General features: G+C 46.2%; 2 protein-coding genes across 2 annotated transcripts; one reads left to right on the top strand and one right to left on the bottom strand.

Annotated features, from left to right (window-relative positions):
* The first annotated feature begins 571 nt into the window (after window positions 1-571).
* Window positions 572-14,384, top strand: st8sia6 (ST8 alpha-N-acetyl-neuraminide alpha-2,8-sialyltransferase 6). The gene is made up of 7 exons (XM_080009448.1): window positions 572-1,411; window positions 3,905-3,979; window positions 4,175-4,255; window positions 5,332-5,476; window positions 10,550-10,662; window positions 11,663-11,755; window positions 11,866-14,384. The coding sequence occupies exons 1-7, from the start codon at window positions 1,311-1,313 to the stop codon at window positions 12,341-12,343; spliced, it is 1,086 nt and encodes a 361-aa protein (XP_079865574.1). The 5' UTR covers window positions 572-1,310; the 3' UTR covers window positions 12,344-14,384.
* A 5,917-nt stretch (window positions 14,385-20,301) lies between these two features.
* Window positions 20,302-21,759, bottom strand: gjc1 (gap junction protein gamma 1; the record flags this gene model as incomplete). Its single annotated transcript, XM_080009443.1, has 1 exon — window positions 20,302-21,759. The coding sequence occupies one exon, from the start codon at window positions 21,757-21,759 to the stop codon at window positions 20,302-20,304; it is 1,458 nt and encodes a 485-aa protein (XP_079865569.1).
* Window positions 21,760-25,323: the final 3,564 nt, after the last annotated feature.

Below are 25,323 nucleotides of genomic sequence, written 5' to 3'. Positions count from 1 at the left end.
TCTGTTTCCGTGGCGACGCAGGCCCCGGCGCTGCCATGCTCTAGAACAGGCTCCTCTCGGAGTTGACACTTCCTGTCCCCAGCACAACATTTCCTCAGCGGTGCGTGTTTCTCTCGGGGTGAGAAGCGCTCGCTCTTATTATGTTTTTCGGTTCTTTCGTGTTTATACTGTCGCCAAAGGTCAATGAAATGAAAGCTCCACTCAGAATAAACGTGTGTGTGTGTGTGTGTGTGTGTGTGTATGTGTGCGCGCACGTGTGCGTGTGTTTGTGTGCGTGCCTTCTGTAGGTAGGGGGCAGGGACTATTAAAAGCCAGGACGGCTGATTGGTGGGAAAGTTCTACCCTGCTCTGACCCTCACACACACACACACACACACACACACACACACACATGGGCTAGTCAAGACCCATCCATGGTCTAATTCAGTGGTGAGTACTCATGTTACTGCCCCCTTTTAGTGGAGAGTGGGGCGGTTGGAGGCCGGCCCCGGCCCAGAGGAGGCGGAGCGCCGGGGCCATGGAGGGGCGGAGCAGGGAGGAGAAGGAGCAACAGCTTTTGCCCGGAGTGTGTGTGTGTGTGTGTGTGTGTGTGTCTGTGTGTGTGTGAGAGAGAGCGAGAGAGCGAGAGAGAGACAGAGAGCTTGTGAAAGTGGAGTTGTTTGGAATCTCAAGACTGAATGAACGACCAGGAGGGGAAAGGGAGCAGAAGAAGGAGAGGAGGAGGAAGATGGGTGGACGCGACCCACGGCTTGTCACATGGACTCTGAAGGAGGGATATAGAACAACAACGTGCTGAGCTGGATGGTGGGAGAGAGAGAGAGAGAGAGAGAGAGAGAGAGAGAGAGAGGAAGAGAGGGAGGTTGGAGTAGCACGGAGGACAGGAGGGTTGGTTTTTAGGACAAAAGGAGAGAGGAGCCCAGTGAAGAGTGAAAGAGAGGCGCTCAGTCAGTGGAGAGAGAGAGAGAGAGAGAGAGAGAGAGAGAGAGAGAGAGAGAGAGAGAGAGAGAGAGAGAGAGACTGTTGACCTAGACCTGGTAGCGAGGGAGAGAAAGGGGGCGAGAGAGGGAGAGAGAGAGAGAGCTGTCATAGTGAGAAGACACACAGAAGTGTGAGGTTCCACCGGGGAGAAACAGTCCACCACGGCGGAAGAGGAGGAGGAGGAGGAGGAAGGTGGCTCTGAGTAAATCAAAAGCAGATGGAGGCAGCTCCAGAGAAACCCTAGATAGTAGGGGAGAGGCAGAGGGAGAGAGGCAGAGGGAGAGAGGCAGAGGGAGAGAGGGAGAGAGGGAGAGAGGGAGGGAAAAGTGGGGATGAGGGCTTTCCTCCTCAGGCTGCTCTTCTCCTCCATGCTCACTCTGCTCATCGTGGGCTCCGCTCTCACCGGCTTCATCTGGTTCGTGCTCGCTAACAGGTGGGTGACACCCGTATAAAAAAAAAAAAAACACCCGAAGAAAAGAACTAAAAAAAAAAAGATCCACTTCGGCATCTTTAATGTTAGTGCAACCACCGCCGGCCGAGCAGGTTATTTTAAAGACTGGAGGATTTTATATATATATTTTTTCTACATTTATATTTATCAAAAAAAAAAAAAAGATTTAATGAAGGAAAAAAAAAATATATATATATATACAAAATAAAATTCTGGGACTAGATATATAAAACTGCTCATCAGTGATTCATCAGCTTCATTTGAATTTAAGAAATGTGAGTGTATCATGATCTATGTACTATGCGTGTATGTGCGTTTTGACATTGTTGTGTTGCATTGGCTTGGAGCACAAAACAATGAAGTATATCTTATCTTAACTTATATTATATCCATGTAAATTACTATAACACAACCTGTACTGTTCTATAGTAAATCCTAACCAGGATCTGAGACAAGGCACAGTAGGAACTTTATTATAGACTGCTGTTATATCAGTACACTGAATAGGAAATATTTGTAATTTTAATACCAAGTTCTCCAATAGCACTTTCACTAGAATTGAAATGTCAGCCTGGTACTTTCCCTTCCCTTCTACTTTTTCACGACAACTCTCACTTATACTAAAGCACAAGCACCCTTTTGTATCATTGTATTTGTACTTGTACTTCAGTAAAAGGTCTGAGTACTGAATTAAAAACTTCCAGACAGGAGTTTCTGTTTCCCGTGAAAACCCCCAAAATTGTGTGACTCATGATAAACTCTGTGAATAGGCCGATACAGACATGCACCCTTCACAGGCCTGCAGGATTAACTGTCCCTCTTCAGATAGTTTTCACCATGATGCCATTACGATATCCTCTATGATGACCCCACAAAGCAGAGAGTGACTCCGCTCTCGCGTTCTTTTTCCCGCAGCAAATACCGCAAACATAGAAACACTGAAAGTCTTTTTCTGTATTTGGAAACACTGTTGGAAAGTTGCCAGGAGTCAGATGTAAGTTTAGATAAGAGCATCACTTGTGTTTTGACGGATGCTTCCTGTTCCCCTTCCGCCAAACTCTGCTCTTCAAACTTGCGGTCGAAACTGTGAAATCACCAGAAACAAGCCGGAATCTGAAAATGGAGAGGGGGTGTGAACAGGTTTTTAGTTTTTTTTCATAAGGGCCGCACTGTGCATCTACTATTCATGAAGGGTTATCTACAGTCGCTGTTTATTTTCCTTCAATCTACAACCCGACTGCAGCTCGTTTGAAAAGCAAATGAGTGACTGTTTTCGATATGGCCGGTGCATGCGTACCCATTCTGAGACGTGTAAATGGCACGGTTTGTGAATCAGCCACAGAGCCAGGAAGCCCCGCCCTCTCCCCTCCCACCTCCGCTTGACTCACGTTCGCTCCTTCATTGAAAGTTTGTCCATTTCAACGTGCATTTCCAAATTTCATCATGTTCGACACTGCAGTTCCCCACTAACACACCCGCCGAGTGTGAAACAGATCGAATGAACGGATGTGGAGATGATCGAAGGGCAGACAGACAGACAGACAGGCAGACAGAGAGACAGACAGAGATTCCTGCCTTTTATGGTGAGATAGGTGCACTGTGGACATCAGACCATTATCTTTGGGGTCATGTTAGAAAGTCAGCGCCGTAAACAAACGATAGAGTGCTGTTTATTTCGGTGTGGTGATGGCGGTGAAATGTGAGAGGCTGTTGTGATTCAGACCTGCACGGCTCTGCCGCAGCTTCTGATGCCTGCTGATCATTTGGAGCAGATTGCGTGTGCCTGTGCACGTGCGTGTGTGTGTGTGCAACTCGAGCTGCATGTATGGGCTTGAAGTTTCAGTTTGAGTTTTTTTCCTTACATGCTCAGTTGTACTAATAAGAAAAAGGAAAGGGAAAAAATAATAATAAGAGATACATACAATCCAACAGACCAGAAACATGTTCAACTAAAAATATGATTTTTCTATAAAGAAGAGTCTATTAGCAATTATACGAAACATAAATGTAAATATCAATTATGTTTCTATACAGATGTACAAAGGACATCAGATGGACGGACACCCAGTGTAAAGTGGGAAATATATTAAAATATAATATAATATCAAATAATATAACAGAATAATATAATACATGAGATATCGTATTACACAGAATATTATGATATATTTTTGTGTCGATATTTTTTTGTGTATATTCATAGTATCACATTCCTACGCCGTAGCATATCTCTTTGTCGTGCTTTGCCGCAGGAGGAAAGACGTCCTGCCAGATTCAGTTATTTAGTCATCAGACCTTGTTATTGTTTGACACTTTGCAGGGTCGATCTTTTCTCTTTATACAACACGGGAGGTCAAACAATGGAAGCTTCCTCCTCGGGCGCAAAGGAAATTAAATCATCTTTTACGTTTTCCTTTGCTCTTGTTTTATTTCCGCCACTAAACCAACCACCTGTCTGACTGTTTGGATCCGCAGCAATGAGGGACCCGGCGGACGTTTCCACCACTCTAAGAGCAACGTCGACGCCACTGATCCGTGTCAAGGCTGCAGGTGAGGACGTAGTACCCAGCGGAAATCGTCAGTTAACAACTCTTTAAGGTCCTGTGTGTTTATTATTCTCAGGAAGCGATTCATTGAATTATTTATTTAGACAGAATCAGAAACGATGTAACCAATGTTCTGTAGCAGGGAGCCCCATAGAAATACAATAAAGAGCTCCTAACCGTGTTGGTTCATGCCTCGCAGGGACAACAGCATCATTCAGAATGCACAGGAGCGATACTCTCACACCTGGAAACAACAGCAGGACAACCTCGAAAGGTTCAGGTACGAAAAAAATGTTTAACCTTGTTTTTCTAGATGCCCTTGGATTATATTGTGAAATAAAAACCAAGCGGCACTCGGCAGACTCCCATTTCCTCCTCAATAAAAAGAGAAGAAACATAAAGAGGAAGGATCGTAGACATAGAGGGATCAAAGAGAACTGCACAGCAAAGCGTAATGAACACTGTGTGACCCCTGTGCACTTAAAGTCGCGTGAAACGGACCACCTGCCCACGATGGCCCCGCCCCAGGTTTCCGTCATTTACAACGGTTCACAGCTCAGCCTCGCTGAACGTTTCATTCTGAGAAATTCAAAACCCTGGCCCAGATTCTCACTCTGCCTCAGTGCGATGCGGCAACTTCTCCTTTTCGAAAACAGGAAACTCACATTATAGTCACAAGTGTCTTCATAGCATGTAGCGTGTCATAACAGTAATATCACATTTTATATATAAAAAAAAACGCCGTACATTATGCAGACGCTTTTATCCAAAGCAACTTACAATTGTTCAATCACCGACAGACGCAGCCATCAGGAGCTAAGTGTCTTGCTCAAGGACACTACAGCATGCTAGCAGGAGGAGCCTGGGATCAAACCAGCAACCTTTAGATCACTAGCTCTACCGCCTGAGCTACCATCCCCAATACATTAGAGCAGCTGTGGCGTAAAGAGATGATTTTCAGAAGTGCAAAAGAGTCAATAAAGGATGTGATCAAATGCATGATATGCAACAATTTATTTCCCCAGTATAACAAATGTAGGACTATACTGACAACCCAACGTACGACTGTCTCAATCTTAAGATGAGCTTCAGTAAGATATGATGAGAAAAGACGAGGCGTAAGCAACGTAAGTTAGGGCTGGCTTTGCATCTCCGTTTCCAGAAGAGCAGCAACCAAAGAAATGTGTCATTGTGGACTGGAAGTTTTCAAAATTCGTACAACTACACCATCAAGATCAGCTTGAGGTCATATCCAAAATCTTTTTCACATGGTATGCAGTGTACGCTCCAGGTGGACGGCAGTGGGGCGCAGGCACTTGTCATGCGTGGGCTGAGCAGGGCTTTGTCTCTCGGTAGGTCCCTGCTGAGCAGCCGATGCCAGGGAGTGACCAAGGCCATCGTCACCCAGGGCAACACGCCCGTGGGGTCAAAGCTGGTGTACGACGGCGAGAAGAGGAAGTCGCTCCAGGTGACGCCGGAAATCTTCAAGACCTTTGCAAAGGTTTGTGTTCCCTTTTGTCCCCATTCCACGAATCTAACTTGGGGAAAACTTGGTGTGAGCAGATTTGTTTGCGCACAAGAACGTGTTGCAGTGAAATATACTGTCATCCCAAAATAATTAACAGATAATATAAGGATTCAAAGGAAAAATATTACAATTAGCTCATCGGCTAATAGGTAGGCTAATATATGGTCACTTTGACCATGAGCAAAATCGACATTAATGCGAGAGAATGTTATTCAACTGGTAATATGTTGCATATTTAATGAGCAACAGCAGTGTGAGTCAAAGTGGCATGACCATTTACCAAGAATGAACTTCAGCTTTAACTAAACAACGGTTGAAACAAATTTCCTTGTGACAGTTTTGCCTTTAAAAGGTGACTTCTTGTAATGATCAACACCTTATATCCAGTTCAGAACAGACCCGAAGAGAATGTTGTTTCTTGGTAGGTGTCTGGAAATCCATACCCATTGACATCTTGGTTGTAGATACAGCTGAAGTAAAGGGGACAGCGATAGTTGAACTGGGGACCTTGTGATCTGTCACTGAGTTTTACCCCACTTCCCATGTTGGCAAGCCACATGTATGCTGTTTACATTCCTGATCATTTATGAATTTGACGATGAATTATGTTAGTGTGCCAAAACAAAGCCAAACTTAATTTGCAACTCTATGGACTGTTTAGGAATTTGTAAACACAAAGATCTTGGTTTGAGATATAGTCTAGGCACAGTGGCACCCAAAGTTGAACTGGGAACCGTCCGATCGGTAGTCATTTACTCTACCACCCACTCAAGCTATTACATTACATTTAGCAGACGCTTTTATCCAAAGCGACTTACAATTATTCAAACATCGACGGACGCAGCCATCAGGAGCAATTAGGGGTTAAGTGTCTTGCTCAAGGACACTACAGCATGCTAGCAGGAGGAGCCTGGGATCGAACCAGCAACGTTTAGATTACTAGACAACCAGCTCTACCTCCTGAGCTACCATCCCCACTATGAACACACATGCTCAAGTCACATGCGCGATTGGATATTATATTATGTTATGTTATTGTGCTAACCAGCCACACCCAGAGGAAGTGCAACACGTAACAAGGTTTCCGAATTCGAAGAAGGATCTTTAACATCGTTGATGCACCCTTGACTTCACCCGTGTCCAGAACCAAGCTCTGTCTGGTTACAGCTTCCTAAACGCTCTATGCGATGCATGACCCATCTGAAAGCTCATCTTTGGAAACTTTACTTGGAAGCGGGGACCTCTTGACCTGCAGCCAAATGCTCTGCCACTGAGCCACAACCCCTGAACACATTAGTCCACATTCATGCTGTGACATGCCGGATCATTTGTGAATTTGACTACATATGTTAGTGTGCTAAAAGAAGCCAAACGTACATCTCAAGTAAATGGTTCTGCTTGGAAGATTGTAACCACTGACATCTTGGTTCGTCAGCAGGGAATGCCCCGCCACAGAGCCACACCCCCTTTACCTCCTCGGGTGCCTCACATAGGCCGTCTCATTTGACTATGTATTAGTATGCTCAAAGAACCGGAACTCTAATCGCAAACTAAAGTCGCGTTTCCACCGCAGGGGACTTGTCCCATAAACTAGGAACTTTTGGAGGAACCAAGATATACATTTATTTCCAGGAACAACAAGTCCCAAGAACCAGAAAGTCCCTGCTCGGGGGGGATAGCACTTTTCAGAAGTCTCTAAGTTTGGGGGTGGGGCTTGCAGAGCTGAACATTTCTGATTGGTCGAGTGCTCGCAGCATTTTATTTGACCGTTCTTAAAAATCTGCAGCTGCAAACCGACTGTACAGTATGTAGAGTTTAGCGGCGTTCCTATCCAAAGTACCTGGAACTTTTGGTCCAACTAACTTTTTTCAGCCCGGTTCCACCGCGGTCGAAAGACCCGTGAAGATTATGAGAATAAGTCGTGACGTATGAAAAACTGTAATTACAACTATAAAAACTGCTCCACTGTAACAACTAGACAGCCAACGTGATACTGGAATTTCACTTTGGTTGTTCGATTCCCTGTGTGTGAACTCACGCTTTTCAATATGTTTCAAACTTGATATTAAAATCTTGCTTGTGAGAGTGAATATTTCTTTGACAATAAATACAAGGACAGAAGAATAAAATGAATGAAGAAAGACAACCAAAGTGATATTCCATTATCACTTTGGTTGTCTTTTTTTATCCTTTTTATTCTTCTTGTTGGTTTAAAGTCTTCTGTATTAGTGACACCTACTGGACTGCAGTGGAGCAGTTTGTTGTATAGTCAGCGGACTAATTTGCATTATATTTGTGGGTCTTGAGGCCGCAGTGGAAAGGCAGATGACAAGAGGCTGAAGGGACCTTTTAGTTCTGAGTAATTTAGGTGGGAATGTGGCTTCTAATGGACGGTTTAGGTACTTGTAACCAGGCTTGGTTCTAGATGCAGGTGAAGAAAAGGGGGTGTGCGGAATAGAACTGGAGACCGCTTGATCTGCAGTCAAATGCTGTGCCACTGACCTATACCCCCTTTACATGTTGGTGCTCCACGCACGCGTTTACATTTGACTATGTATGTTAGTGTGCTAAAAGAACCAAAACCCGCAAATAAATGGGGAGTTTAGGAAGTTGTAACCATACAGCTTGGTTCTAAATACAGGTGAACTAAGGGGCACCCAGAGTTGAACTAGGGACAGCTTGAGCTGCAGTCAAATGCTCCACCACTGACTTGTACTCCATGTATGTTAGTGTGCTAAAAGAACCGGAACAAAGAACAGTTTAGGAATTTGGAACCAGCCATCTTGGTTCAAGATACAGTTGAAGTAAATGGGGCACCCAGAGTTAAATTGGAGACTTCTTGTTCTGAAGTCAAATGCTCTGCCGCTGAGCTACACCCCCTTAACGCAAGGTTCCACATGTATGCTGTTACATGCCTGGTCATTTATGATTTTGATCGGCTCTGTTAGTGTGCTAAAAGAAGCCAAAAGGTAATTCTCAGGTAAACGTGCTGGTTGGAAGGTTGTAACCAGAGACTAATTGGTTCAAGATTGAGTTGAAGTAAAGGGGGCACCCAGAGTTGTACCGGGCACCTCTTGAGCTGCAGTGAAATGCTCTGCCACTGAACTTCAACCCCTTTACATGATGTGGTAACATTTGACTAAGTATGTTAATTTGCTATAAGAACCAAAACTCCGATCACAGACAGCTTAGGAAGCTGTAACCATACATCTTGGTTCAAGATATAGTTGGAGTGAAGGGGGCAACTGGAGCGGAACGGGGGACTTCTTGATCACCAGTCAAATACTCTTCAACACCAGCTTGGCATTTTAAGCCACATGTATGGTGTTACATGCCTCATTTTGACTACTAACGGGCTGGTTGGAACCACAGACATCTTGGCTCTATATACAGGTGGGACCCAGAACGGAACTGCAGACCTCTTGATCTGCAGACAAATGCTCTGCCACTGAGCTATGTGTCCTTTTTTCAATATGTCACATGTAGGCTGTTACGTGCCTTATCATTTAACATTTTGACTACATATGTTCGCATGCTAAAATAGGCTGAACCTCATTTTCAAGTTAATGGACTGGTTGGAACCATAGACATATTGATTCTAGATGCAGTTGAACAAAAGTGCGCACCTAGAGTTGAACTGGGGACTTCTTGGTCTGCGGTCAAATGTTCTGTGACTACGTCACATCCCCTTTTAATCCTAGGGTGCCTCACATACGTGGTCACATTTGACTATGTAAGTTAGTATGCTAAAATAACCAAAAGTCTCTTGCAACTAAATGGACAGTTTTGGAACTTGTAACCAGACAGCTTGGTTCTAAATATGGGATCTCTTGATCTGTAGTCAAATGCTCTGCCACTGAGCTACACTCCTTTATGTGTTGGTGTGCCACACATATGGGGTCATCTTTGAATATGTATGTTAGTTTGCTACAAGAACCAAAATGACAGATTAGGAACTTGTAAGCATACATGTTGGTTCAAGTGAAAGGGGCACTGAGCTGTATTTGACTGCTTGATCTGCAGTCAAATGCTCTGCCACTTAGCTATACCCCCTTTACATGATGGGGTGCCACACATATGTGGTCACATTTGATTATGTACGTTAGTGTGCTTAAAGAAACAAAACTTTTAACCATACATCTTGGTTCAAGACACTGTTGAAGTAAATGGGGCACCCTGCGTTCAACTGGGAACCTCTTTATCTGCAGTTAAATTCTCTGCCACTGAGCTCTACCCCCTACTCCCATTGCAACTAAATGGCCTGTTTGTAAGGTTGTAACCTCAGACATCTTGGTTCTGGTTAGAGTTGGACTAAAGGGGGCACTGAGAGCGGCCACATAACTATGCATGTTCATGTGCTAAAAGAAGCCAAAGCATCTAAATAGGAGGGTTGTGAAGACATACCAATTGAAACTGTCGGATTAAAGGGGGCACTCAGAGTTGAACTGGGGGACCTCCTGATCTGCAGTCAAATGCTCTGCCACTGAGCTATCTCTACATAAATGTAGGGAAGGCAAATCGAATGTTCATTTGTCTCACGCGGTGATTCTCCCCCTCTAGTTTGGTGGTTCTGTTTAACAAAAAGCTGTGCTCTTGTTATCCCACAGGTCATCCACAGGACAGAGTTATTGCAGCAGTTCTTGACGATAAAATAATGAATAAAATGTGGTATTGTAGGTTGAAAAGTTCAACTCCACTTGCAGACTAACAGACAACTGTCCTAGATGCAATGGCACAAGTACTCTGTGTTGTATGCCCAGCATTCTGACAGGAGAGGTAAAAAAAAAAAAAGTAGGAAATCCACACCACATGCCTGATCACTCAGTATTATCTAAAATAAAGGCAAACTGACTTGGCAGTTGCAGAAATGTTGACTGTATCTACAAATGAAGTAAAGGGAGCACCCAGAGTTGAACTGGGGACCTCTTGATCTGCAGTCAAATGCTCTGCCACTGAGCTATACCCCCCTTTACATGACTGTGTTCCTGTAACATATTGAGAGTTTGTGTCATTTTGTCTTTGTTTTGTTGTTTGTGATTGATTCAGGACCATCCCTTCACAAATGGCACGTGGGACACCTGTGCTGTTGTTGGAAACGGAGGGATTCTGACCAATAGCAGCTGTGGAGAGATGATAGATTCTGCCCACTTTGTTATCCGGTAAGAAACATATTCATCACACGCAATGTAATAAACGTGGACATGCTCATGGCAGTCGCTCTGTTTTATTCACATCTAAATGACAGTCATGAAGATACAATCTCAAATGTATTCACAAGGGGTGAGAATCGCCAGGGATCTCACGATATGATATTATTGCGATGCTTGGGTCCCGATTCTTTATGTTTTGCAATACACCAAGTATTGCGATACAGTACGAAAATATATTATTAACTTCTTTCTCACCAGATTGCGGTGAAACATTAAAAGCCCATCTTTTTACTCCGTTTTGGTGTTCTTGAAGACCTATACAACAGCTTCTTGAAAACGCTGATGTCACGACCGAACCTTGCGACAAGACGTCAAATCCGACGTGTTACTGTATGTTTACATCCAACGGCGCCATTGTTAAAATACTTACTCCGTATGCCCTATTTCCACCCATTGTCACCAGTCGTGTTGTGAATATTGAAATAAAACCAACCTTTGTTTTCCAACGGTAGAACATGTTTATTGATACGTCAACAAACAAACAGGGCGGAGCTGTTCATGAAAATGATACTTGCTACATACTGTAGCTCTTACAGCTGCTTACGTACATAAACAGCGGCCAATACCGCAGCTCCTAATATCTACGAAAATGATAACTGTCGCATGCGCATGATGTAGGCGAATGTTGTCATTTGTTGTCCTGGCTGTAGTTTTTCTTCGGGGCTTCTTGGTGTCGATTCCAGCTCCGCAATGTTTCCAACGAAAACACAAACTGAACCAAGAACAAGCTGTTTTATTGATTGAATTTTGATTGATTTTATTATTCTAGTGCCAAAAGCTGTGATTCGTATTTGTGATTGATATAATAAAATAATGATACTTGTTGTCCGTGTATCTAAACAATATGCAAAATATTGCAATACTGCGCTGTGTGGATTTCCCCCCACTCCTAATATTCATTATCATTTATAACACGTTTTCATCACTTTTCATTTTCCCTCTCCTCCAGGTGCAACCTGCCTCCTGTGGAGAACGGATATGAGAGAGATGTTGGCAACAAGACCGACCTCGTCACAGCGAACCCAAGCATCCTCATAGAGAAGTAAATCTGTGTTCGTACCGTAGCTCTGGTTACTCTTTTTGATCGACCGGCCTGTAGCGGCTGCCATCTCTTCCCCTCCTCTCACCTGCTTCCCGTCGTCCGTTTCCCAGGTTCAGGGGTCTGATGGAGCACCGGCGTCCCTTTGTGAAGAGCCTGCGTCGCTACGGCGACTCCCTGATGCTCCTCCCGGCGTTCTCCTACAGCCACAACACCCTGGTGTCCCTGCGCGCCCTGTACACCATCCAGGATTTTGAGAGCCCCACCAGGCCCGTGTTCCTCAACCCGGAGTACCTCCAGAACCTGGCCCGCTTCTGGCGCTCGCAGGGCCTGAGGACAGTGCGGCTGAGCACGGGCATGATCGTGGCCAGCCTGGCGCTGGAGCTCTGCGCCAACGTGCACCTGTACGGGTTCTGGCCCTTCAGCCTGCACCCGCAAGGCCACCAGCCCCTCACCAACCACTACTACGACGACCGACAGAGCAAGAAGAAGGTCCACGCTATGCCTGCTGAGTTCGATCACTTGCTGAGGCTGCACAGCCAGGGTGTCCTCAGGGTCCACCTGGGAGAATGTCCACCATCCTCCAGGTAGACCACGCCCCTTACAGACAACTGCCCAGGACAGGAAGCCGTGTTTCCACTGGCTTTTAAACAATCGTTCACAGAGTTGTGACGTTTCTGTGTGTTCTCTCACTGAAACTCTTAATGTTTGGCACAGATGTACGGATGCCGCATTATAACTGATATTTGACAAATCACACTTAGGTAAAATATCGATCTTTCAGAGAAGGACATCATGGCTGCCATCAACCAAGTTGTTTGCACTGAATTCAAAATTTAAAGATAACAAGTCTCTAAATAGTCTATACTATAATCCTGTTTTGTATCTACAGCTGTATTTATTGTCATGATATTCCAGTTGGGGGTCTGGGAGAGAGCTTTCTATTTGAGTGCCTTATGTCAACTTAAAGAGTTACGGTAGACAAAAGCTCTGCAAGGTTGTTGCTTTTTTTGAACCTAAACCGAATGTATTTAGAAGACAAGAGCATGTTCTCATGGTTGAACCATATCAAGCACGGCCAAATGACTTCCCATACCAGTGCCAGAACATTGAATGTATTACATGATGATGTTTTTGAAAGCGCTGGCACCAGCGGCGTAACATGATGGTGATAGGCCACCGGTCCGGGGGTTTTTGACCCCTCCCCTTCCCCGCGCACACGGGAGGGGAAGGGGGATAAGGAACGGAGTAAAATAAAACAGCCTACATCTAAAATAAAAAAAAAAAAACACACTGTTTTTTTATTTGGAGGAATTGGACGAGGGCAGGCACAGCGAAGCGGGCGGGCCGATGGGATGGGCCCCTAGCGGCCACTGGGCCCCGTTGCAGCGGCAGTACTTACGCCACTGGTCAGCACCATGAATTCCTACTTCAGCTCAGAAAAATAGGCTGGAAACCGGAGATGAAAACTGTGTTCTTACAAAATATCCAAACACACAGTTATTACACAAGCGGGCTGTGAGAAACAGTTTGCGGTCCCCCCCCCCCACTCCATCTCACTTGACAGCTGTGTTTGTAGTGCTCAGATGAACCGGGTCTGGGCCCTCATCCTGCACCCTGCTGACCACGCAGGAGCCTCTCGTCCGCGAGAACCAGTTTGCCTGGATCTTTTGCCTCAACGCTAAAAGAGAACCACAAACCGGGATCCATGCCACATTCTAAGAATAGAGGAGCCACCGAATTGCAAACAGAAATGGTAAACATTTCCCGACAAGCATTTTTTCAGGAAGATCCCACTTTAAAAAAAGAAATGAAAAAAAAGTTCCCGAGTTCGCGGCCAACAGCTCAAATGAGTCACAGCCGCCGTCGTCGAACGGAGTCGCTGCAGACCAGACGACCTGACCTCGCGCTCATCCCAACGACTCAGAAAGGTCCCCGAACCGAAAACATGTGGGCCCCTCGAAGCTCGAATTGCAGGAGTCGCCTTGAGTGTCCCGATGAGGAGTCGCCGCGCAGCAAACCGCTGCAATCACGAGATGTTTCCGGGAGGGGAAACATCTGAGCTGTCTGTTTCACGACCAAAGACACCGGGACACATGAAAGCACTTTCTAAATGTTGAAAACATCCACAAGTCCTCCCTCACGGTGACGCTGCTCCAGATGTGCTTCCTGGGCCCCGGCCAAACTGCCAACCTCTCTGCGGGGGAAGTTGAGATGATAAATCGCGGCGTAATGGGCTTAAAAAATCCTATCCCGTGCTGGTGGATAACTCCTGGTCCTGCGGCCTCCCAGGTCTGCGATGCAGGGGGGCGGATTGGTTTCTACGCGCCCGGCAAATAACCGCCTTGAACTGTGACACATGAATTGTCTTACCGTCATGTTGAATAACATAGACGCACTATAAAATAAATGCTGTTCGACAACTGTCGCTGAGCCGAATTTCCAATCATATCAACGAAATTGAAGTGTGAATGGGAAATTGTAAGAGGAATAAAAAATAAATAGCTCTCCTTGGGGTCTGACTTCACGCTCTGTTGCACATATTGCATTGAAGTTCAAATTGAGTAACAGGATCTAAAAAAATAAATAGAATAAAAGCCATTCATTTAAACTCAGGAGCGAACCAACGGTCGCCGGTGCCCACCACTAGAGGGCGGCGTTTCAACGCGCTCAGTGGAAAAACGACCCCCTTCCCTGTCCCCAAATTCACGACAGCGGCGCGCAGACCGGACACCACGTCCAAAATGTGGCGGGTCACTGCGTATTCCGGCCAATTAGGCCGTTAATGGAACAGGATGTTTGTGTGTTGCCGCTGCTGTTGTTTGTTTTTTTTTTTCTGGGTTTTTCTCTCCCCTGCGCCACTAGCTACCTCTTCCGCGGAGCCAGTGCCCAGGAGAGTCCATTCACGTCGCCCGTGACCCGGTTGTGCGTCCCCAGCTGCAGCACTCCGCTCGCTCCCCCCCGGCCATCCCTCCCCCCGCCGAGAACACCTATTATTTTAGAGAACCACAAAGACACGCAAGAGGGGAATTTTTCCCCCATTTCCCGGTTATTACTCACGATTCTCCAGGCCATGGAGCTGGTAACTTACTAATGACTGAAAACCCTGTAAAGCAAATAAATAAATACCAGACAGAGAGGTAACCAAGGACACATTCATTTGGTTTTTAGGGTTTTTACAGTTTTTGTTTTCTTTTTTTTCTTGTGACTTGATGCTGCACAGCTTGAATAACGGACGGATTCTACCGTAATGAAATGGGCCTTTGCCCGCTAACGCATGGTCCAAGGGCGTGCCTTTGGGTTGAACACTGGAGGGTTGTGTGTGTCGACATTCTTCTCTGGGGGTAGAATTTCTCTTGGTCGTTAAAAATGACGGTTTCCCCCGGATCATTGATTCTCAACCATTTTTTTTTTTTTTTTTAATCAAGGACCTTCAATTTGATCAACTTTAGGCCACAGACCCCATTTGACAGGATCTTGCCTCTGGGTAACTCTAACCCCAACCCCCAATTGGAGAATATTTTTGTTGTTAGATATTATTTAGTGCAAATGTCCACATGTGTTTATATTATATCTTGGGAGAGAATAGTGAAACCTATCAACAAAAACAGTTATTATTGTTCATTCTCTAATGGCTCATAATTAATCATTTTTGCCGGGGACCCCCTGGAAACAGTGGTCTCCGCATCCCAATTAAGGCAATTTAAGGGTTGAGTGCAGCCAAGTCTTACAACATTGGGGGAATTTAAAAAAAAGTTTGTTTTCTCACTAATGAGCAAACAGCGTCATAACAGTTCATTTGATTTTATTCATGGTGATGTGATTAATGGAGGGTTGTATTAATTTGAGCTTGGAGGCGTGCAGCCGCTAAGTTAGAGACGCAACATCAGCGCCGCGGAATCCCCCTGATTTCAACCAGTCATCCCTGATCTGACCCTGATCTCGACCAACGATTCCTGACCTCAACCCTGATCTTAACCATTGATCCTTGATCTCATCCCTGATTTCACCCTTATCTCACTCGGATCTCTACCAGTGATCCCCAATCTCAACCCTGATCTCATCCCTGATTTCACCCTGATCTCATCCATATCTCAACCTCTCATCCCGAATTTCACCCTGATCCCATTACTGATTTCACCCTGATCTCACCCGATATCAACCAATGATCCCTGATCTTAACACTGACTTCAACAGTGATCATCCCTGGCCACAGGCAGGAGGTCAGTGAGGGAGTAATTAATCCACACTTCCCATTTCCTGTTTCAACTTCCAATTTTCTTGGTCAATTTCTTTCCTTCCATTCAAAATATAATAATAACAGATTTGTTTTATCTTTTTTTATGTTCTTTATTCTATTCTATTACTTTTTATTTTATTGTTCTTTTTTTTTTCTCTGAGTCAGTCTTTTAAAACAGGGGTGTCCAATGGGGGGGACCCTAGGGTCCTCAAGTAAATTTCAAGGGTCCGCAGCAAAGTCATTTTTTAAAATTGACTTTATTATACTTTAAAAAATATATATATTTCAAAAATACGGATGCTAAACGTCACTAATGATGGTGAGATTTTTGTTGTTGTCACCTCTTTGTTTCTTTGTTGTTGTTTTCAGCAGGATTTGAGTTAAATGTTAAACCAAACAGTGGTAGGTCACTGAGCAGATGAAGTGTGTCCAACTTAAAAATCCATTCATTTTTTCCTATGATTTACCATGAAAGAGCTTGGAAAACTCCTATCTTAACATGCGTCCAAAAAAATGATCAATAACCCCCGAGGAGAAAAAAAATTCTAAAAATGAAAAAGAAGAAAAAAAAAAAAAAAAAGGAACTCCCCGAAATAATTCTGAACGGAGGGTTTTACGGAAGTCATGGAGCATCACAGAGAGACACTGACGCAGGACAGGAGCACGACCCCGTGGCAGTTTATTTTTACATCTCCGACGGGCGGATCTGGGAAACACACGAGGGAAAAGCAGCGCGTCACACACGACCAGGATGGACCCCGGACATCATATGGTCGGGCGCTGCCTGTTTTTATTTTTTTAAATAAACCACTGAGTGTTCATTTTGTTCTGTGGGTGACGGTCAATATCTGAACCCTACTGAGTAAAAAACATTTCAAATTGGGTTTCCTGCTGTGTCGCAAGGCGTGGTGGGATACGCTCGCCAGCGTGGCGGGCGGTGTTTGCGCCCTATGACATTTCGCCGGATGTCGCGTGTCGTCCTGTCAGGCGTGGAGCGAGAATAAGGCTTCACCGCCGCCTGTCACTCCATCCGACGCCCAGCTCACTAAATGGAAGGAGGTTTGGGAAACGACTCAAAAGAGTAAATTTAGTAAGTAAATTTGCTTGTTAGCGTGTGTGTGTGTGTGTGTGTGTGTGTGTGTGTGCGTGTGCGTGCGCCAGTGAGTGCTCACTCCGAGAAACCAAAAGAGAGCGCAAAATCAAATTAATTGGGGAGTTTATTGACATGTGCCGCTGTCTCTCTCACGCCAATCCACCTCGTCCCACCTCTTGTGGGTTGAGAACAGAGATGCCAGAGAGACGATCCCCGAAAACAAAAAGGCATCACTCACAGTTCGGAGCTGGAGCTGGAGCTGGAGCTGGACAACGGTCCGCGCTGCACCCAGATGCTGAACAGATGGGGTTCTTCAGTTTCCTCCTCCTCCTTAATTACCCCCCCTTCACCTTGGGATGCCCCCCCAGAGGGGTTGGAACAGCTGCCCTCCAGCGTGCCCAGCTGCCTGTTACTGTACTACAGAGTTACTACAGAGTTACTGCAGTCACTACAGAGGTACTACAGAGGTACTACAGAGTAAATACAGAGTTATTACAGAGTTACAGCAGTTACTACAGAGTTACTGCAGTCCCTACAGAGTTTCTACAGAGTTACTGCAGTGAGTACAGAGTTGCTGCAGTTATTACAGAGTTACTGTAGTTACTAGAGTTACTGCAGTTACTAGTTACTTCAGAGTTACTGCAGTTACTATAGAGGTACTACAGAGTTACTACAGTGACTACAGCGTTACTGCTGTTGCTACACAGTCACTGCAGTTATTACAGTTACTACAGTTACTCAGAGTTACTGCAGTTACTACAGAGTTACTACCGAGTTACTGCGGTTACTGCAGAGTTACTGCAGTTACTACAGTTACGGCAGAGTCACTGCAGTTACTACAGAGGTACTACAGAGTTACTGCAGTTAGTACAGAGTTACTGTAGTTACTACAGAGGTACTACAGCGTTACTGCTCTGTCGGGCGTCGCCAGGCCACACATTTCAAACTGCAGCCACAGCTCCTCCAGCAGTCAGCGGGTAGAATTGTGAGCGTGTTAAAAGAGGAATTGGACTAAATGAGTTCTGATTTGGCCGAGACACGAGAAGATGCTTTTTACCGTATTCATTTTTGTTGGTAAAAAGACAAAAAAACGTTTAATTAAACGACTTGGAGCTGTTCGAAGAAGAGCCACAGTAAATGACTCCAAGTCAAGTCAGAGTCAGTGTCAAAGCCATATTCAGCAGCATGTAGTAATCAGTAGGAGAGCCAAAATTATCTGTAATACTTAACAATGCGAAAATATATATTTTTTAAATGTGTAAAAAAAAAAAAAAAAAAAAGCTATAACCATTGAGATAAATCACCCGGTGGGAGCTTGGAAATGGTTTGAAAGCTTCGGTTAGAAGATTCGTCTCCGTTACTACAACACGCGGCGAATTGAAGATGCCGAAAAAGGATTTACGTTATTTATTAAAACACAGGCCAGGAATTTGTACATACATTAAATACTGATAGTTTAATACACTGGGAAAGAGTGTGGGAACCGCATCGTTCGTCCCGTCATTAATTTATTGTAGCCTACATATTATAAAAATATACTATATCATATTTAGTTTTTATACAATCAAAAGGCAATTTAAGAAAACACAATATTCATAAATATCCATACATCTTTTTTTTTTTTAACAATCTGTTTTTCAGTTTGTTTATTTTACAAAAAAACCTTATCGGAAAGAGAATGGTTTTAAAAAACAAAAACAACAACCCCATTTCTAATACACACAAAAAAAAAAATAAAAGAAAGAAAAAAACGAGACGAAAACAAAGAAACCCAATCGAAACACTGCTGCTTTGGATCCCATCTCCCCGAAAACCAACACAAATTAAAAACACATGATAGAAAAAAAGAAGTTGGGTTTTACAAAAAAAAGGGATTGGTCTCACACAGGCGGTTCCCCTTCACGAGTGGAGCAGTATGGCCGCAGTATTCCAAGGCTAACAACCACCGGGCTGGGCTTCGGCCCGGCGCGGGGTCTTGGCAAACAACTTGGCAACCGACGAAAACAGTGTTTGGTCTCACTATGGTGGAGCGATGGCTTCCAGACCTTCCCCACGACCGCGTGTGTCACGCTTTGCCCTCGCCGCCATGTGCCACCGTCCTTCAGGTTGTAGTTACCAGGAAGACTTTGAAACACACAAGGCTGGTTATTATTGTTATTATTTTTATTTTATTTATTTTTTTGAAAGGAGGGGTTTACTTTATCTGGGTGCTGCTGGGTGTAGGTAGCATTGGCAACTGACTTAGTCCTGAATAGAGGGAGGTCCCGTTAGAAAAGCCAGCAGGGGGCAGTCATTTACAAGGCAGATCGAACCGGTCAAGCACTGACGGGCCTTCAATAATCGCAGTGAAGAGCCGCAAAGCAAAGAAAAAAGAAGTTTACGTTAAAAATGCGAAGGTTATTTTGATTCTTTTTTGTTTTGTTTTGTTTTTTGTTTTTTAGACCGCAAACGCGCCCTGTCAATTCAAGCAATACTTTAAACAGACCGGATTTAAAAAAAAACTAAACAAAAAAAACCAAACCTCAACAGTTTCACCTCACCGGTCGAGCACAAAGTCGTGTAGATATACGCCTTCACGACATTCACGAAAAAAAAACAACCCACAATCGGACGCAAAGCAATCACACGAAAACATCATCATCGGACTTTGATAGGGGGAGGGACCCGATGCACGGCGGCGACTGACGGAACGTAGATCACGGAACCTTCCGGGACGGGGGGGGAGAGAAAAAGTCGTCGTTGCGTGGCAGAGTCAGCGCTCTGGGCGGCGTTCGTAGCCTCCGCCCGGTTAAAAATGTTCCCGTCGTGACGTGGCGCGCCAACGCGCCGCGTTCCGCTGCGTGTGCATCGCGCCGCCGCTTCCTTGTGGGGTCCGGGAGTCACGACGTCGACGGGGTCACGGAGCCACTGTCCCCCACGTCAGACAAACCCAGTCCGGGATCAGTCTTCAATGCACGGAGCTCCTTATCATTCGGTCATTTCCGCCGGTTTAAAATCCTTAAGAACGGGTGAATATCCGCCGTAGGAATTAAGGAACAAGATACATGTAAACGACGGACCCGCCTGTCAGCTGCAACATCACAAGGGTTATCCAGCTTGGAGGATTCTCTAAGGCACTACAGTATTTAAATACCTGCAGAGGTATTTCACCCGCCACCCATTCGTTCCATTGTCAGTCAGTTCATGGTTTGCCCGTGCGCCGCGTGTGGAGCGAGGCTATATCCACACCGAAGGCTTCCCCTCGCCGGACTTGCTGCTGCTGCTGTTGCTGCTGCTGCCCCCACCGCTGCTGCCCCCTTTGCCGTGCTTGGCGCGGTGCTTGCGCTCCTTCTGCAGCGGCGGCTGAGGCGGCGGCTGCGCCTGGATGATGTTGCTCCGCGGCTTGTCGTCCTGGTTCTCCCCGAGCTGCTCCTCGTCCCGGTGCTGCTGGCTGTAGGCGTGGATGGCCGCCTCCAGCTGGTCGTGAGCTTGCTGGATCATGTCCTTGTTGAGGGCCACGCGCGCTTCCCCGCCGGTGGGGAAATTGTCCTCATTGCTACCGAACTGCTGCTGCTCCTCCTGGGCGATGTTCGCCCGGTTTTGCTTGCACGCCATCTTGGCGTTGCTGAGGTCCGTGTACGGTATCTGCTCTGGCTTCACTACGATGTTGTAACCCGGCGGAGCAGAGGGCGTGTTCCAGGAGAAGGGGTATCCCACGTAGTCAGCGCCCCCGTCTCCCACCACCCCTCCCTCCGAGCTGGCCTCGGGGCCCGGCTCCCCTACGGATCCGTCCACAGGCCCGTTGGCGCCCAGGAGGCCCAGCTGATACTCGTCCTCTTGCGGCGGGCACCGTCGGCTGCGTAGGATGTCGCAGATGGAGCTGATGCCCAGGTGGAGCATTTCCCAGACGTTGAGTGTGAGACAGAGCACAGTGACGCCGTACATGATGCGCAGGAAGATGGTCTTCTCAGTGGGACGCGACACAAAGCAGTCCACGCTGTGGGGGCACGGCTTCCCAGAGCACACAAAGACGGGCGCCACACGAAACCCGTACAGCAGGTACTGGCCAGCCAAGAAGCCCGCCTCCAACACTGTGCGGGTCACTAGCTGCAGAACGTAAATGCGCATCAACCCCTCATCCTGGATGCGCTTGCGTCCGTCATGGCGGACCTTGGGTCTTGGCGCGGGTTGTAGTGGATCTCGGGGCCTCCGCGGGGGCTCTATTTCAGGCACCTCGTAGATCATGGGATCGTCCTCCTGGTCCTCCTGGTCCTCCTCAGTTCCCCGGTGCTGCTGGCCGCCAAAGCAGATCTTCCTGGGTTTCCGGTGGGTGTAGCCGCCTCCTCCCGTCCGGACCGCGGCGGCGCCGCTCACGCCTTTGGCCTCCTCCAGCCGAGCGATCTTGTTGACCGCGTAGCCCATGTACATGAGGGAAGGCATGGCCACCAGGATGATCTGGAAGACCCAGAACCGGACGTGGGAGAGCGGCGCAAAGGAGTCGTAGCAGACGTTCTCGCAGCCCGGCTGCGCGGAGTTGCACACGAACTTGCTCTGCTCGTCGTAGTAGATGGACTCCCCCCCGACGGCAGTGAGCACGATGCGGAAGACGATGAGCACGGTGAGCCACAGCTTCCCCACGAAAGTGGAGTGATTGTGGATCTCCTCCAGCAGCCGCGTGAGGAAGCTCCAGCTCATGGTGTCGCTGGACAGTGGGGCAGACAGGGTCCCTCTATGGCCTGGTCACAGACTCTGCACACACAGGGAGAGAGAAGAGAGAGCGAGAGAGACAGGGAGATAGAGCATGAGAGAGAGAGAGAGAGAGAGAGAGAGAGAGAGAGAGACAGGGAGATAGAGCATGAGAGAGAGAGAGAGAGAGAGAATGGGGGGACAGGAAAAGAAAACAAGTTTTGAGAAACTTGCCAATAAACACAGTGCTCTGGTGCAGAATAATATTCTTAAATGATCGTTCCACTCCTTCACTGCTTTCGGTGTTTGGTCGTCTAAATGAATTGTCCTTGCGTCCAGTTTGAAATATTTAAGGGACTTTCATTTGAAAAGTAGAGTTGTGGTCTCCTGTCATACTTTCCCATCTAGCTCAATCTGATGGATCTCGGTGAAATTGTTCCGCTTCACAATTATCGCCTTTGATCGGCAAGATAGATTCTTCTGTACACCGCGTTCCAAATTATTATGCAAATTATATTTTTCTCTGATTTTCCTTAATAGTCGATGAAAATGACAGTCAGTATAATTTTCCAGTCATCAACCGTTAGGGTATAATTCGACTGTTATTGAACAAACCTCCCAATGATAACAGTATTTTTTCAAAAATAAAAAACTCAAAATGCACTGTTCCAAATTATTATGCACAACAGAGTTTCAAAACATTTTATAGGTTGTGAAGAACTGAAAATGGTCATTTGTTGAATTTGCAGCATTAGGAGGTCAGATTTACAGATTTAGGAGCCTTCTTTGATATCACCTTCACAATTCTTGCATCCATTGAACTTGTGAGTTTTTGGAGAGTTTCTGCTTAAATTTCTTTGCAGGATGTCAGAACAGCCTCCCAGAGCTGCTGTTTTGATGCAAACTGCCTCCCACCCTCATAGATCTTTTGCTTGAGGATGCTCCAAAGGTTCTCTAGGGTTGAGGTCAGGGGAGGATGGGGGCCACACCATGAGGTGCTCTCCTTTTATGCCCATAGCAGCCAATGACACAGAGGTATTCTTTGCAGCATGAGATGGTGCGTTGTCATGCATGAAGATGATTTTGCTACGGAAGGCACGGTTCTTCTTTTTGTACTATGGAAGAAAGTAGTCAGTCAGAAACTCTGTATACTTTGCCGAGGTCAATTTCACACCTTCAGGGACCCTATAGGGGCCTACCAGCTCTCTCCCCATGATTCCGGCCCAAAACATGACTCCACCACCTCCTTGCCGATGTCGCAGCCTTGTTGGGACATGGTGGCCTCCACCAACCATCCACTACTCCATCCATCTGGACCATCCAGGGTTGTACGGCACTCATCAGTAAACAAGACTGTTTGAAAATGAGTCTTCATTTTTTCTGGGCCCCCTGCAACCGTTTCAGCTTGTGAGCATTGGTAAGGAGTGGCCCAATAGTAGGTTTATGCACAGCTGCAAGCCTCTGGAGGATCCTACACCTTGAGGTTGGCGGGACTCCAGAGGCACCAGCAGCTTCAAATACCTGTTTGCTGCTTTGTAACGGCATTTTAGCAGCTGCTCTCTTCATCCCATGAATTTGTCTGGCAGACACCTTCCTCATTCTGCCTTTATCTGCACCAACCCGTCTGTGCTCTGAATCAGCCACAAATCTCTTCACAGTACGATGATCACGCTTAAGTTTTTGTGAAGTATCTAATGTTTTCATACCTTGTCCAAGGCATTGCCCTATTTGAGGCTTTTCGGCAGCAGAGACCCTTTCTCTTACCCATATTGCTTGAAACCTGTGGCTGCTTTATAATGTGGAACGTCCTTCTTAAGTATTTTTCCTTTAATTGGGCTCACTTGGCAAACTAATTATCACAGGTGTCTGAGATTGATTTCAGTGATCCAAAGAGCCCTGAGACACAATACCATCCATGAGTTTAATTGAAAAGCAAAAAGTTAAATGTTTAGGACACTTAAATCCAATTTGCATAATCATTTGGAACGCGGTGTATTTATCCTGTGTGATAAATTATTTTCGATCACTTCCTCCCCGAATCCATTGAAACCACCAACCGGAGTCTTTCGAGAAATTGTCACTTGTTACAGCTCCGCTCAAACAGGTAGAGATCAGTTGCAATTTCAAAAAATTGTCCCATCCAAAAAACATGAAGTCCTTTTTTTTTTTTAAGCGTTCTCCAAATTTACCCATCTACGACGGCGTGAAGCCAGTGACACAGCTGTCAAGTTTGCGCATTTTCTGGGCAGAGAGAAAATAGGATGTGAGTGTAAAAAAAAAGAAAAAAGAAAAAAAGAAATCACCATCAAGCAGCGCTGAGGAGAGAAACTAATCCCAATACCAACCGGGCTATCATCAAACACGCACACATTTTATTTAATACCCGCGCTCTTTTTTCAGGAAATAAATCCTCTTACTGAAGCCCCTTCTGAGCGAGGTGCAGTTTTCAGGATTGTATTTAATTGGCTGGATTTTTCTTGTTGGAAGGTGAACGGCATCAGCGTGAACTCTGCTTTGGACTGTGTGTGTGTGTGTGTGTGTGTGTGTGTGTGTGTGTGTGTGTGTGTGTTAGTGTGTGTGTGTGTGCGTGTGTGCATGCATGTGCGTGTTGGTGGGGGGGGGGGGGGGGGGGGTTAGGACAGGGACATGCTGCCTATGTAGGTTAGCGCCTGGCTCCAGGCGGTCCAGCTAAACCAGAAGAATCAGCAGGTGGTCTGGCACGAACCAGTGGACCAGGGACACCGACGGCAGGCCCACATTAGCCCGGGCAGCAGAGCAGAACCCAAACTGTCCCTCAGGTTGTCTTTCGGCAGTGTGTGTGTGCGTGCGTGCGTGTGTGTGTGTGTGTGAGAGCGTGTGCGTGTGTGCGACACCTCCACAGATTTCACCCTCACGTAGCTGCAATGCAAAAGCACATGACTGATCGCCGGCTGGACTGAGGATATTCCAGCCATGACTACGGGCTTAAACTTCATTGGGCTTCCAGGGCCGCTCTGCGTTTCCTCACCCCCCCCCCCCCCCCGGGTGGCGGCGGCGGAGGGTTTTTTTTTTGTGGAGGGGAGAAGTAGCGAAAGGGCCCCGAGGTCCCTGCGTTGTGTCTCCAGGAGTCTGAAGGAGGGAAGGACGGGACGGGAGCCCGGGGAATGTTTGGAGATGGAGGGACCACAAAACATGCAGAGTATCGATCACTCCTCACCATATAAGGACACGCCCGGGCCGGAGGAGAGGGACGTCCGGAATCCACCCTCTCGCGCCTCTCTCTCTCTCTCTCTCTCTCTCTTTGTCTTTCTTTCCCTGTATCTGCTATGCTCACTTATTTTGTAAACATCATGTGTGTCCGTTTTTTTTTTATTTATTTACCGACTGTGACCTTATTTCACTGTTTCTCACTCTTGCCTTTTTGGGATTGGCTCCAGGGTGAAACATTTGCTTACATGACGCCGGCTGTGCTGTCAAGCATTCCACCAATAAAACTTAGAAACCCGAATTCTCTCTCTTTGTTTATCTCAGTCTATCGTCTACTCTATCTCTCTCTCTCTCTCTCTCTCTCTCTCTCTCTCCCTCTCTTTCATT

The sequence above is a fragment of the Zeus faber genome (genome assembly GCF_960531495.2).
Source record: "Zeus faber genome assembly, chromosome: 11".
Lineage (NCBI taxonomy): Eukaryota > Metazoa > Chordata > Actinopteri > Zeiformes > Zeidae > Zeus > Zeus faber.
This window is presented reverse-complemented; position numbering and strand designations above follow the sequence as displayed.

Coding starts and splice junctions, on each gene's coding strand:
- st8sia6 (XM_080009448.1), top strand. CDS start 1,311: ATGAGGGCTTTCCTCCTCAGGCTGCTCTTCTCCTCCATGCTCACTCTG. Junction 1,412..3,904: donor TGGTTCGTGCTCGCTAACAG/GTGGGTGACACC, acceptor TTGGATCCGCAG/CAATGAGGGACCCGGCGGAC. Junction 5,477..10,549: donor TCTTCAAGACCTTTGCAAAG/GTTTGTGTTCCC, acceptor TGATTGATTCAG/GACCATCCCTTCACAAATGG.